General features: G+C 46.3%; 1 protein-coding gene across 2 annotated transcripts; it reads right to left on the bottom strand.

Moving 5' to 3' along the window:
- Positions 1 to 5,117: 5,117 nt before the first annotated feature.
- On the bottom strand, positions 5,118 to 9,844 carry gpr61 (G protein-coupled receptor 61). Of its 2 annotated transcripts, none has more exons than XM_056601158.1 (2): positions 9,763 to 9,844; positions 5,118 to 7,959 (listed from the first exon to the last, which is right to left on the bottom strand). In XM_056601158.1, the coding sequence occupies exon 2, from the start codon at positions 7,715 to 7,717 to the stop codon at positions 6,329 to 6,331; it is 1,389 nt and encodes a 462-aa protein (XP_056457133.1). In that variant the 5' UTR covers positions 7,718 to 7,959; positions 9,763 to 9,844; the 3' UTR covers positions 5,118 to 6,328. The 2 variants fall into 2 exon arrangements, with proteins under 2 accessions (XP_056457133.1, XP_056457141.1); XM_056601166.1 differs by having other exon boundaries at positions 9,248 to 9,807.
- Positions 9,845 to 14,597: the final 4,753 nt, after the last annotated feature.

Below are 14,597 nucleotides of genomic sequence, written 5' to 3'. Positions count from 1 at the left end.
CTGAATAAACGATTTCCAACACATAGGGGGATGGTGTTGGGTCACTAGGCGACTGATAACGTGTTGCGGTCCAAACCAAGAAGACTATGCTATCCTTTTATCCCCACGTTCTCTGAAAATCTCAGACACTGGACCCGAGAATATCAACCCGTTGTTTTTTTTAAGTGCCCTTCTGACTCTACAGGGTTCGTTGCCTATGGTGAGGGCACCATAGGCCCCGAGATAATCAGGCCACGCTCATTTGAATATAATAGATGGGAAAAGGAGATAAATGCAGCATTATGAAATAAAAGTCCCCTAAAATATATATGTGGAATTATAAAAAAGAAGTCCCCTGAAATAAATGGATATGGAAATATTAAATTGTATTAGCCAGACAACTCCCCAAGTAGTCCTTATGAAAAACATCTTCTTTTTAAATAAAAGCCATATTTAGCATTTAATATGCATCTATCTGTACTTATTAATTTATTTCATATTGACTTGAATGACAGTCGTTACATTATAGTCATATGTGCCTATATTGATAAACTTACAATTCCATAAAATTGTTGCAATATTGTGGCATATTATCTACATTCTACATTCTTCAATTGTCGGATCAAATGCTGTCCTTTTCTTTAGGACATGAACTGAAAATATGACAAAACTTTATGCTTCACCCAAACGCTGCTAATCATAAAACATTTTATCATTGATTGTTTAGTCCTATATGTTTCCAAATTGTTAAAATACCTTACACAATTACAGTGAAACCAGTATACAATTTTTGCTTTTATTTGACACGAGAGAAAGCCCCTTCAGGGTTAATTCCTATGAGTCCTTAATGTTTCCCCTACTTCTCTGGTTAGCTTCCTCCTTGTTCAACTGTGATCAACTGGTTCTAAGAGATTCTAAAAGAATTGGAAAGTGTTAAAGTGATAATCTCGAAGATTTAAATGTCAATAAACTGTTGCGTCATAATCTATCGCCGAATGAGGTAACACAATGGTGATTGAGCCTATTGCTCTTTTGCTGTCGGTTGCTGTCGGTGGCGACACAGTTGTGATGCATGGGCACATACCTCCTTAACGCCACATTGTTCCCGAAAGAGAACGAAATGGAAATCTTCGAGATTACCACTATAACTCATCTCACAGACATTGCTATGTGTATAGTAAACCTTACTTTTGATTACATGAATTCATTCATGGTATTTTAAATGTCTCTGTTTCAAACTGACGTTAAAGAACAATGCGGATTAAAGTAAGGTTGTCACACCACCAGGTGAGTGTATATATATGTGTGTGTGTGTGTGTGTGTGTGTGTGTGTGTGTGTGTGTGTGTGTGTGTGTGTGTGTGTGTGTGTGTGTGTGTGTGTGAGTGTGTGTGTGTGTGTGTGTGTGTGTGTGTGTGTGTGTGTGTGTGTGTGTGTGTGTGTGTGTGTGTGTGTGTGAGTGTGTGTGTGTGTGTGTGTGTGTGTGTGTGTGTGTGTGTGTGTGTGTGTGTGTGTGTGTGTGTGTGTGTGTGTATCCACGGGCCTTCTACACCTTCTATCCCTCTATCAAACCCCCCCGGGCCGTCAGATCCTCCTCAGCCGGTGTCCTCTCCACCCACACATCAAACCTCCGCAGCCTTGGCGACAGAGCCTTCTCCAGGGCAGCTCCCAGGCTCTGGTACACCCTCCCCCAACACATCCGTGACTCCGAGTCCCTCACCATCTTCCAGTCCCACCTCAAGACCCATCTCTTCCCCTCCGCCTACCCATAGATCCCCCACCAACCCAAGCCCCATCATCTTTACATTTCCTTGTGTTTGTTTGTTGTTGTGCCCCTTTGAGTGCAAGAAAAGCTTTATTAATTGAATTTATTATTATTATTATTATTATTATTCTACAATGAGGTGTAGCTTTCTCTCCTGCTGACCCCAATCCCCCCAGAAAGGTCATGTTGTTTGAACCGCTCCACTCAGCTCCGGGAGGGGGGTCCACCATGGCATCACATGAAAGCCTGGAGTCAGCAGGCTGGTCGGGGGCGCCCGCTCAGCAGGGCCTTTTCCAAATTTAGGACGGAGCGGTGGTGGAGAGGTGGTGATGGTAAACAAAGACGAGAAGGATAATGATATGTTCATTCTGTGGATACTGTGATGTGTACCCTGTGTCGGTGATGGTTTGCTTGTAAGTCGCTGAGATTCTCACATGGATCGAAAACCACAACTTCTTGTTTCATCTTTGGGCTGTTAAGATTTGCCTTGGGATATAGCTCGTAAACCTCTCACCCTTTTGGGACTTTAGGGATGTTGGTGGGGGGCTTTTGTGCGAGGATTTGTGTGAGAGCTGAGGTTGTGGCTGCGGTTGTGGAAGGGATACAGGTCATGCCTGCGTGCTGGCGTCTGTCTGGTGATCAAGCAATGCAGCCAGGCTCTCCGCTCCACAATAACGGCCTATTGATAATCACTAATTTTGGTCGGCCTACTTCAAAATGTCAGGCCTCTTTCATCTTTCCCAGGGCTTTATTTCTGTGAATCTCCATTTCATAGCATGCCCCCCCCCCCCCCCCCCCACACACACACACACACACAAACACACACACACACACACACACACACACACACACACACACACACACACACACACACACACACACACACACACACACACACACACACACACACACACACACACACACACACACACAGACATACACACAGACAAGGATAAACGTGTGCATGCATATTGTGGCATACATGTGTGAAACGGACCACACACACAAACACACACACACACAGGCACAGGCAAGTGAGAATGATGCAAGTGTGCACGGACCGCATGAACACAAACACCCACACAAATGCATTGAAATTGAGGAAAGGGTATATGCTTCACGATTATTAAAAGTTATAATCTTGAAGAGGATTTTCATGTAAATAAACATCTGTCAGGTCACTATCTAATGCCGGATGAAGCAACACAATGTTGTGTGTTGAGTCTGTGGCCCACTGATGAAAGCCCTTGCATTTGCAGGATTGTGAATATTATGAGCTGGATGACACTGGATTAAGCGGTACACAGTAAGTGATGCCTTTATCATAACCGGGCCGTGGTGGTTCTGTCAGAGAGGGCAGGCGAGGAAAAGGCAACAGTCCCAGGCTGCGTTTCATTAGTCGTTCATCATGCCCTCAGGGGAATCCCCGCCACCATCATTACTGTCATTTATTTGAAAAAAATTGGTGAAATCAACCCTGAGATCTTCTGTGCAGAAGGAGCGAGTCAACAACGATGGTCACTCCAGGTGTATATCACCCACAATGCATTGCAGCAGTGCATTAGTTGCAAGAACATACATTCATGGTTTGTTGGCGTTAATGTACGTAAAATGATTTATCAACAAAGGTGTGCTTATCAACGAAGGAAAATATTAATACATTCAGCAAGGTAAGTTTTTATGCAATGCCAACATCTCTGAATAGAAGTGTAAGTATACAACAACTAATTTTCAATTAATTTGTCCAAAGGTTAAGCTTTCCTAGCTCTTTGTATGAGCCTGCTGGTATTCCTGATGATTTTTAAAATGCAGTATAACGCTAAGCCTCCAACAAGGGGGGGTGGATTCAACGGGCCTACGTGCGACGCGTGCAGTAACGTTGAACCAGGATTAAGGTTAAGGGTAAGTGAATAAGTGGAGTTACTAAATAAAATACAGCCTCGTTCTAGAATTAATTGCGTGTGAGGCGGCATGAGGATTATTCTGCTAGCGTTGCCCCTAAATCAACCGCAAACGGACAGACTTCACAGAGGGGACACCGTTTGGGTCTCCGGGGCTGTCAAAAACAAACCTGCAATTACCGCTCCATGCAATAGGTGTCGCCAAAGAGAACGAAATCAATCCTTCAATGTTACTCAGAACTTCAAGTAGGCTGCCATTCATTACTTGGGTAAATAATATAGAGATAATTGAATGTTTAAATAATGTGTGTCGTAGAGGGTCATGTCGAGAGCAGGATTGCATGGTTTAATATTACTCAGGATGAACATTACAACCTGAGTGGGTTTATTAAACCCTTTGAAAAAAATGCAGTATAACGCTAAGCCTACAACTGGCGGAATATCCATTATGGTTTGGGCGAGAGTGGACAAGGGCGGGTGGATTCAACGGGCCTACGTGCAACGCGTGCTGTAACGTTGAACCAGGATTAAGGGTAAGTGAATAAGTGGAGTTACTAAATAAAATACAGCCTCGTTCGTTCTAGAATTAATTGCGTGTGAGGCGGCATGAGGATTCTTCTGCTAGCGTTGCCCCTAAATCAACCGCAAACGGACAGACTTCACAGAGGGGACACCGTTTTGGTCTCCGGGGCTGTCAAAAACAAACCTGCAATTACCGCTCCACGCAATAGGTGTCGCCAAAGAGAACGAAATCTATCCTCGAGATTGCCAGTTGAACGGTTTTCTGCACACCAGTACCGTGTTTTCACCTTGTGGTCTGAGGGAGATAAAAATGTATCAAAGAAAAAAAGAACAGCAGAGTCGGGCCTGGTGGACTCTCTGTGCTTCCTTTCGAACCACATTAGGAACATTAAGCATTCCCTGACTGAGTAGCCTTTCATTACAGACTGCCATCACAGTTTAAGACCTCCCTCGGATCCGCTGCCCCAAAGACACACTCCAACACAGAACGAAAAGTCAAGAAAAAAGATTCTCTCAGGAATAAAAGACAAAAAGGTATTACAAACATCAGAACGTTGCATGTGTTTCACCCCCCCCCCCCAACTTCTGTCGTCTTTATTTCCCAGTGTGGGCTTAATGGGAGCTAGGCGATGGAAATCCACCTGAGAGGAAAGTATCAGTGATGTCCCCCATTTGTGGCTCAATCAGGCCAAAGGTAAACGTTGCCATGTGTAAGCATTGTCTCGCCTGTGTGCTTTGTAGCCACAACAGGCTGCCCTTGTTTATGGCAAAACACACTGGCACACTCACGTACCACCCTGGGTGCGGCGGTGAACAAGATTTACCTGTAAACAGCACTGCCATCAGGGGGAGACCGAGTGGTCCCAGTCAGGAAACCACACAATCCCATTCAGCCAAACACACAGACTGTTTTAACCAACATTAAGGAACATGATGTATATGTAATAATGAAACCTTTAATGAAATGACATTGCTTAACCCCTTTGGCGGTCACATAATGAAGTGATTATGTGTTTGAAGGTCCCCAGTCCACACTCGGATAAACATGATAAAAAGGGTTATAAATACATCGGCATGTGAGCCTGTTTATTACGAATACCGTTAAGAGCAGCAACTGATGAAATTATTTTATTAACACTGTATTTTTCGAAACTGAGTGAGATTAGAAAATAATCAACATCCAGTGTTTCCTCGTGGCATCTGTTTGACATAGAAAAATGTGCATTCATCTTTGAAACCAAGGAAAAAGTACATTTTTAATGCAAATAGATTAATTGCTGATCCATTGCACACCCAAATAGCTCCTTTTGTCTTTGTCTAGGCCCATATACCGAACCACTGTCCGTTAACCTTTACCCTAATGACATCTGCGTCATCTCAACATAGCAATTTGAAACCTGAATTTAAAATTCACCCGGAAGGATCATCGGTTGATAAAAAGGCAATTAATTTGAGTAGCAACTACAGTCTCAAAAATGTGATTGTCCTGGGGTTTAGTCTGTTAAATAAATAAAAGTATGCTGTAGCAAAGATTGTCATATACCATGTCTATTCGATACATTAAAGAAACAAAAGCTAAACTACTTTAAACAGCAAAGTATGGCAGTGTAAGAAAACAGGATAACTAAGCTCAACTATGCCCAACTCTTCTTGTTCTTACTATGTCAGGAGTTGTAAATGGTAAGGAAGATTACTTTTATGCATTGAGTCTTATTGCATCCAACTTACGAAAACCTTCTGTAATTGATTTAGATTTCGTCCAGACTCTTACCTTGACCTGTCCTTCTTCATATCAATGTGTCTTTATGGAGGCAAAGCATTTGCTCTACTCTACATCCTTGCACTGCACCTCAATTGCTGAGGAAGTATATTGAGCAAAACAAGTGATAACGAGTAAAAAACATATTCTTAAAAGGGGACAATTCAGAATGTCCGCAATAAAATAAAATAAAATCAGATGGTATAAATAATATCAGCTTTGTTTTCGGTAGGTTGCCCCTTCAGCCATTATTCTTCAAAGAACATAGTGTTTCATAGTCAGCTGAATACCTCTTTATCTTTAGTAGCACTGATGATCATATGAACAAATGGCATGTTTGTTTTGTTCAATAAAAAAGGCAAATATAGTTTTTATTTTCGGCCTCGTCTCGGGCACATCAGAGGCTACAGATCAGCCGCAGTCTTGCAGCACTTCTCCGATACATTTCGCTCTATGAACTCTGAGGTCTCCTCTAGGATCTGCCCGGGGATGTGGAAGTCAGCTGGCATATTCTGCTCGGTCGCCGTGTCCGGAGGGCCTTCGCTCGCGGGCTCCTGCGGGCTGCTTCTGCCCTGCGAGTCGTCGCCGTGTGCCAGATTGCAGCCTGTGCCCTGGAGGAACTGCAGGAAGTTCTCCTCGATCGAGGCCTCGCGGCTGGGCAGCTGCTCGGCCTCGCTCAGGCTGGCCCTCTTGAACAGGCAGGCCAGGTGCCGCCCCAGCTCCTGGCGGATCTGTCGGTTCAGGCAGCCGTAGAAGAAGGGGTTGGAGGTGAAGCAGAAATAGCCCATCCACGTGACCACGCCCTCAAGCCGGGCCAGAGAGGCCGGCGAGCTGGACACCAGCGCCGAGTACAGGTGGAAGGAGAAGTACGGCAGCCAGCAGAAGAGGAACTGCCCCCCCACCGCCACCAGGACCACGGCCGCCTTCCCGCCGCTGAAGTTCCTGTGCGGGGTGCTGCGAGCGCCGGCCCCGCCCAGGCTGACAGCCAGCGTGGAGTGGGTGCTGACGGAGTCGGAGCGCTGGGGCCGCGGGGTGTCCATCCAGGTGGGAAGGGGCCCCTGCTGCATGGTCGCCACCCGGGCCACCTTGAACATGTTGCAGTAGACCACCAGGATGACCAGCATGGGACACAGGAGGTAGATGCAGGTGAAGAAGACCATGAACAGCAGCCGCGTGGTCCCGCCCCCCGCCCAGTGCAGGGAGCAGTGCCTGTGTCCCGAGCCGAGGCCCGCCGGGTGCCCCGCCCTCCGGTCCCCCTGGAGCAGCCAGCCCAGCAGCGGCAGCGCCGACATGACGAGGGCTTTGACCCAGACGGCCACCAGCACCGTGGACACCACGCCGGCGGTCATCCTCGCCGCGTGGCGCATGGGGTGCACGATGTAGTAGTAGCGCTCCACGTTGATGGCGGAGATGGTGAGGATGGCGGCGCTCACCAGACACACGCTCAGGCAGAGGTAGCTCCGGCACAGCGCCTCGTCGGACAGCGCCTCGTCCGACAGCATGCCCAGGGGCATCAGCACCAGCGCGGCCAGCAGGTCCACCAGACACAGGTGGAACACAAAGACAAACTTGCGCAGCTGCGGCGTCTTGGTGATGACGGCCATCACGGCCAGGTTCCCCACGACGGCCAGCACCACCATGAGGAGCATGGCCACCAGCGCCAGGGCGCGGCTGGGGTCCACCCCGGCCGGGGGACCCCTGCTGGGGAGGGTCACGTTGGAGACGTTGGGGTGGAGCTGGTCGGGGCTCCATGAGGCGTTCCACAAGGCGCTGGTCGAGGCCGAGTGCTCCATGAGAGGACAGGACGAGGAGGAGAGAGGCCGCTGACGTTCAGGGGCCCATCTCCCATCCTCCCCTGCCGTAGGGTGTCGCGGAGGAGCTCAGGGAGTGCGTGCGTGTGTCATGGCAGTTGTAGCATTTCACACCAGGGCAGGGGCTGATGTCGGTGTGTGGTTTTAGAGAGAAGTCAACACCAATTCCTTGGATTGGATTGGATGCAACATGCCGGCATCCTCTTCAATGGGAGACAGGTAACCTGGAACAGAAGGAAAGTACGGCTAGATTTGGTTTGATTAGGAAACCTTGATATTTGCTCGTCCCGTCAACGTTCAAGAACTTGCAGCAAATGCACTTTCGTCTTCAATAGTCCTACAGAGATCTCTTGGGAAAACTTCACCGAAGTCCTCAATCCTGAAACCTGTAGGCATGCATGTTAACTAAACACACTCTTTAATTAGCTCTTTGTTATTCTGTGGCCCACTGTGAAACTTGGTTGATATATATTGAAGTATGCTAGACCTCTTTATTTGCTGCATTTTTGACATCTGCATCTTCAGATGTGTGTTTTCAGGACAGCCAGTGCCCCTAGGGGGAAGCTAAAAGCACCATATGCCCTGCTGAACACTGACTGGGAGCCAAGCGATGAGGGAAAATCAGCTGGGGATGTTCTACCACGGAGAGAGCTTTTATGTATTTTAAACCAATACCAGGACTTTAACATCGTTCTCAACCATCCCAAATGTTCCCTGTGAATCTTCCACAGGATTCCACTGATAGTTGTATACACAATAACCAAAGGATAGCACAGGAAAAAAAATCTAAAAACTTAAAATAGTATCCTTCCTTCATGAGGCTTTTTGAGTCAGAAGAAAAGCAGTGGCAGAGATCCATTGTGTACATTAGGTTACCCTCTGAGGCCGGTATGTAAAGAAGGGCCTTCAGGGCTGAGCTCTGGGGGAGGACTTCTTGTATTGTACATATGCTTTCCAAAGAGCGTTACAACAACAACCACGAGGAGGCCTCGTACTTTGTTTACTGTCACAACCTCACCTGGACGCAACCCCACACACTGCCCCAGCCGCCACAGCCAGCAGTACATTTCCACGCGCCACACACCTGCATTCGCAAGTTTTTCCATTTATCAAGGATGACAGCAGACGACAAGGATATATGTGGCTGCAGTGAGTCTCGTTTTTTTTCCCCCTTCGGAAACGGTGCGAGCGCGTACTTGTTCGGACAGTCACCTTAACCCACTTGAGGACCCCAGAGGATGCGTCTCTTCAATGATGGAGTCACAGTTGTGGGTTGAAAGAACCCCTCCCCAGAGACCCCTGGCCACAGTCAGTACTGTCTAGTTTACGGATACATTCTCAGGTTTAGGGTTAGTCTGAGATTGGTCTCGTCAGCAATCATATCATCAGCATATGAAAATATATCTGGGAATAAGAGTAATCGTAAAAATAGTAATCATAATATCAATAACAATAACGACTTATAATATCAATATTATAAGAAATAATGACATAACAATAATCATTACTCACGCCAAGCTGTCAATTAAGTCCACAGAAGAATCCCGTTGGCCACCGGTGGGACACCATATGACTATCAGCCCTATCTTATGCACATGACTCTGTGTTTACTAGGAAAAGAGAATTAGCCTGTTGTTCGAATGTCCTTCATTGCGGTGCACCTTTTCCCCGGGCAGCCAACGAGGACGGACCTCTTGCACTGTGTGCTACTCAAAGTGTGTCCTATAACAACGCAAGGCCGAGGGAACGACCAACCCTAACCCATAACAAAAAGACCATTGTCATTAAGATGAGGCACAACCTCTCACCGTAGTTGACTATTCCCTGTGCTACCATGTGCCGATGATATAACCCTTTGCTTTTAGAGAGCGAATACCCACATTCCCGTCACACATTTCACACCCTGCTAACTTTTCACCAATCCATCAAACATGGCTAAGTGATTTCTGCTCTGCTCCTGAATCCGTCTGACTCTGGCTCACCCCGGTATGTGGGTGAAGACAGGCCAATGATAAAGAAGGACTTACCCTGTTTTGGTGTGGGGTTGCTGCTTTCTCACCGGCCAGGGTTGACAGTCTGCTGGAGTGGCACTGTTATGCTCTCTCTCTCTCTCTGTCTCTTGCACTCTCCCTCTCCCTCTCTCTCTCTCTATCTCTCTTGCTCTTCTTCACTCTCTCTCCCACACACACAGTCTCAGACACGTCACAGAGAGAGAGAGAGAGAGAGAGAGAGAGAGAGCGAAAGAGAGAGAGAGAGAAATAGAGAGAGACAGAGAGAACTAAAGGGAGAGACGTTCCTGTGTCTCCTCCTCACCTGGCCCTTTCATCTCTTCATCGGCTCCCCCCCCCGCACCCCCTACCCACCTCTATCCCCCACACTCATCTCTTCCCATGTCTACCGGTACACACAGACACACACACAGTCGCACGTCTCTTCCAGCCCAGTCCTCAATGCAGGTGGCCGAGCGCAGACCAAATCGAATGGAAAGAAGAGACGAGAGCTCCCTGCCTTCCCAGCCTACCGATGCACAGAAAACACACGCACACACACACACACACACACACACACACACACACACACACACACACACACACACACACACACACACACACACACACACACACACACACACACACACACACACAAACCTACGTACACATAGACACACAGACACACAGACACACACACATGGATGCACCCAGGCACAAACCAAACACACATGCACTCTTGTCACTTACTCACACACACACTCTCACACACACACACACACACACACACACACACCTACACGCACACGTGTGTACTGGCTCCGGTATGCGCTCAGGGCTAATGCAGAGCAGCGGCGAGCAGACAGCAGGCGCGGGGAGGCAGGCAGCAGCCAGGCTGGATGCCGTCTACTGGGTCTTAGTGCCTCACAGCCCCTGGGCCACTGGAGGAGTGGAGGAGGATCACTCTCGCTCTCCGTCAACCCCTCTCCCTGTCGTTGGGTCTCAGTCGTTCTAGGTCTCTCTGTGTCTCTCTCCCTCTCTTTCTCTCTAGCTCTCTCACTCTCTTTTCTTTCTGCTCATCCTTTCCTTGATTGTGCTTTACCGCTACTCTGGGTTCAGGTCAGAAAATACTAACAATTTGTATTCAAGAAATACCCATAATAGTGGAAATGTGCTCCTTGTATCTATGCATGTGTGAATGGACTGGTGAAATCATCAATTTTAACATCAAATTTGAAGAAGCACTTATATGATGATTTCACTAGGAGAGGGAGTTGTATGCAAAAAAGCAACTTCATACAATGTGGCTTTATGTTTTGTGAAGAACCACAACACTGCTCATCAAAGTTCTACAGAGGCAGGTATTGTGTCATCATACTTCGCACTCATTACTGTAAGACCCAGCAACACATGTGAGAATTTGTCACATTTTAGATAACATTTGACTACAAACTAATACAAACTAGTGAAATTAATTCTTGAAAATGTGTTTACCTTAAATTGTGATTTAAAAACGCGTGCTTTTGGAAGATGCATGATTTATAAGAACAGCAAACATTTGTCAGATGACATAAGGCCTATTTACCGAGATACTGCAAGGGTTGAACAGTTTCACACTAACACAGTTGATCCAGAGGAGTGTGTGAAGGAGACATGGCCGTCCATCACCCCTTTGGTTTCCTGATGTGTAGTCCACTGTGGCTGACATGCTTCTTTTGAAGGGAGACAATAATCTAAACATTATGATATCCAGTCCCTGATATGGCATTACAAGAACCTACGAGCTCCATTGTCTTCGTGGATCCATGTCAAGGACCATGGTTAGATTACGTATGAAAAAGGAATTCATGAGAACATAATTTCACTCATCTACAAAACCCTGTGAAATGTATGCATTTCGAGAAAAATAAGCCTCATTCTCATAAACATTTCCAAATATAAATTTATGAGGATAAAAGTCTTTGCAGTAGATGCTTTTCATTAGGACATGCATTTTACATTTGTAGCTTGCTTACTAGACCTGGGGTGTAAGCTGGTCACGAGGACATTCTTGCTTCTCATATGACTTTCAGAGACAAAGACGGTACCTTACAAAACCCTTTAATGGTTTATTCTGGAGCCTTGTTTGTAACAGCACCAGGACAACTATTATGATGTGTTTCATCAGAATCTGAAAATAATGCACATGTATTTGGTAACATGTGCATTACCATTCATATTTCTAAAATAAATATGAAATGCTCTGAGGTTTTCTTTATCTGTTTCTCTTTAGCACCCTCCATTCATCTCTTCTGTGTGTGTGTGTGTGTGTGTGTGTGTGTGTGTGTGTGTGTGTGTGTGTGTGTGTGTGTGTGTGTGTGTGTGTGTGTGTGTGTGTGTGTGTGTGTGTGTGTGTGTGTGTGTGTGTGTGTGTGTGTGTGTGTGTGTGTGTGTGTGTGTGTGTGTGTGTGTGTGTGTGTGTGTGTGTGTGTTTTGATCCTTGTGTCTTGTGACTGCACCCAAGTCTGAGGTGTTGGATAATGACAGAAAGAGCAGATACTGGCTCACTCCAGCAGCACCAATCATAGGGGAGGAAAATATAATGGTTTCCGTGGCAACCCTGACTTCAGCCTCCCTACTTGCCTGGGTCCCTCCTGCCTTCTCCCACCTCCCTGCATCACAGACTCCCTCCCACCTTTGTTCCCTCCCTTTCAAACAACAGGATACACACACACACACACACACACACACACACACACACACACACACACACACACACACACACACACACACACACACACACACACACACACACACACACACACACACACACACACACACACACACACACACACACACACACACACACACACACACACACACACACACACACACACACACACACACACACACACACACAGATTAGTGTTTGGATAGCTTTATCAATATATCTTATATCGTCATTACCATCATCGTATTCACAATATTTTCTAAATAAATAAAGCAAAATTTAATTAATACATTGCGCTGAAGTAATCATTGGCAGGTCATTCACAAATAAATGTAAGTGATCTCTTATAAACATTTCAAGTAAAACACTTGACTTGAACAGTAGAGGGTGCTCTAAGCAAGTTACTGCAAAAGGATTGGCTCAACGTCTATGAAATAACAGTAAACCCATGTTTTGTGATAAGGTTCCTTCTTTGGTCTATGGTAGGAGTTATTTGTGATCGGATCGTGTTGGATTGTTTAATTGCTTTATTTGGTCAGATTTACATTTAACCTGAACCTAAAAGTGAATGCTATGAAATATGGTAAAATATCATGTCTAAAGGGATACTTTAGAATAGATGACTCATAACTTAAATATATTGTAGCTAGAGATTGGCCTAGATTGCTGCCATTATTTGAACTAAAATAAAATCGTCTCGGTAAATTCTTCCCAATTCTTCACATTGGATTTAACAGTTTAGCATGAACATGAGAGTGGAAAAGGAAAACACACAATCACACAAAGGCTGAAAGAATGTGGTGGTGCATTGATCTGTGAGTGTGTTTGTGTTGAGATGCAATTAGCTTGACTAGCTTGATATTTACCATTTCGCCAGAAACAAATCTGTGCACTTTTCTGAGAGATGGTCTCAGAGGATTCACCCACACACACGCACGCAGAGAGAAATGGAGAGAGACACAGATTGATTATTTTTTATGGCCATCCTCTGTGGAAAAATATCAAACACGCCATCTACACAGTACATAACTGCCTTGCAACCTTCTGGATTTAAGGGCTTCAGCTGGCAACAGCAGGGTAAGGTGATGTCTCTCTGCCATCTCATGCTGGCCAGATGCCGTGAGTCCCAGAACAGACACAATTAGCACTGTGTTAGCAGCAGGCTGGGCCTGTCATCTCTACAGCTCCCAGCATGCAGCCCTCCTCCTCAGGCCAGTGTGTCCTCGGAGACACACACAACCTAGAGGGGCGAGGATATACCATGATGGCACGATATGACCATGTTGTCACGATTTGACCATGTTGCTATGATGTGACCATTTTGTCACGACCATGTTGTCACGATGTGGTCATGTGGTTGACCATTAGAGAGATAGAGCCAGAGAGCCAGAGAGCCAGAGAGAGAGAGAGAGAGACCATTTATTATTGGTGGGAGTTTAATCTGTCACATCACTTTGAAACCAGTCATGCCCCCCCCCCCCCCCCCCCCCACAACGACCACCACCGTATGATTCACATAGACACCGGCAGCACAGCCGCACAATGTGCTGCTGTGCAGCCATCCATCTTACAGGGGCCCCTGCAGAGTACGGCCCCTCGGCTGATTAATGGAGGAGTGTGGCTGAGGCTGAGGGCCCGGCCCATCAGCGTTCGCTCTACTCTTCACATCTCTCAACCAGTTTGTCCCCCAAGGTCACCACTCACACCAGCTGTCCCCACGCCCTCCTGACAAATACCATCTGTGTACATTTGTATTGTACTCTCATTTCTCTCTCTGTGTCTCTGTCTCTCCGTCTCCCACCATCGCTCCCTCTCTCTCTAGCCACACAATTCGAGACAAAGGGCTGTGTTAGCTTTAGTAAATGTGCATGACATGGCCAAACATTCTCTGCGTCTCTGTCTCTCTCTTTATGTCTCTGTCTCTCTCCATCTAATCTCACATCTCTTGCTATTATTCAAACCATATGATGGGTCTGATGGCTTGAGCTTCGTGCCATGCGCCTTTAATTTGGGGTTGATTTGTTATCAAATGTACCTATAGTACATTCACACAATTTGTAGTGTGAATTACATTTGTAGTTACACAGACATTTCCTCCGTACCATTAGACCAGATACGGTAAGCTCACTTGGCTACTGTGTAGCTCAACTTCCTTGGAAGTCAA

Source organism: Gadus chalcogrammus, chromosome 1, assembly GCF_026213295.1.
Source record: "Gadus chalcogrammus isolate NIFS_2021 chromosome 1, NIFS_Gcha_1.0, whole genome shotgun sequence".
NCBI lineage: Eukaryota > Metazoa > Chordata > Actinopteri > Gadiformes > Gadidae > Gadus > Gadus chalcogrammus.
Note: the sequence above shows the minus strand (reverse complement) of the source record. Positions and strands in the feature narration are given on the sequence as shown.

Bases quoted from the DNA above. Each gene is read 5' to 3' on its own strand.
- gpr61 (XM_056601158.1), bottom strand. From the start codon at position 7,717: ATGGAGCACTCGGCCTCGACCAGCGCCTTGTGGAACGCCTCATGGAGC.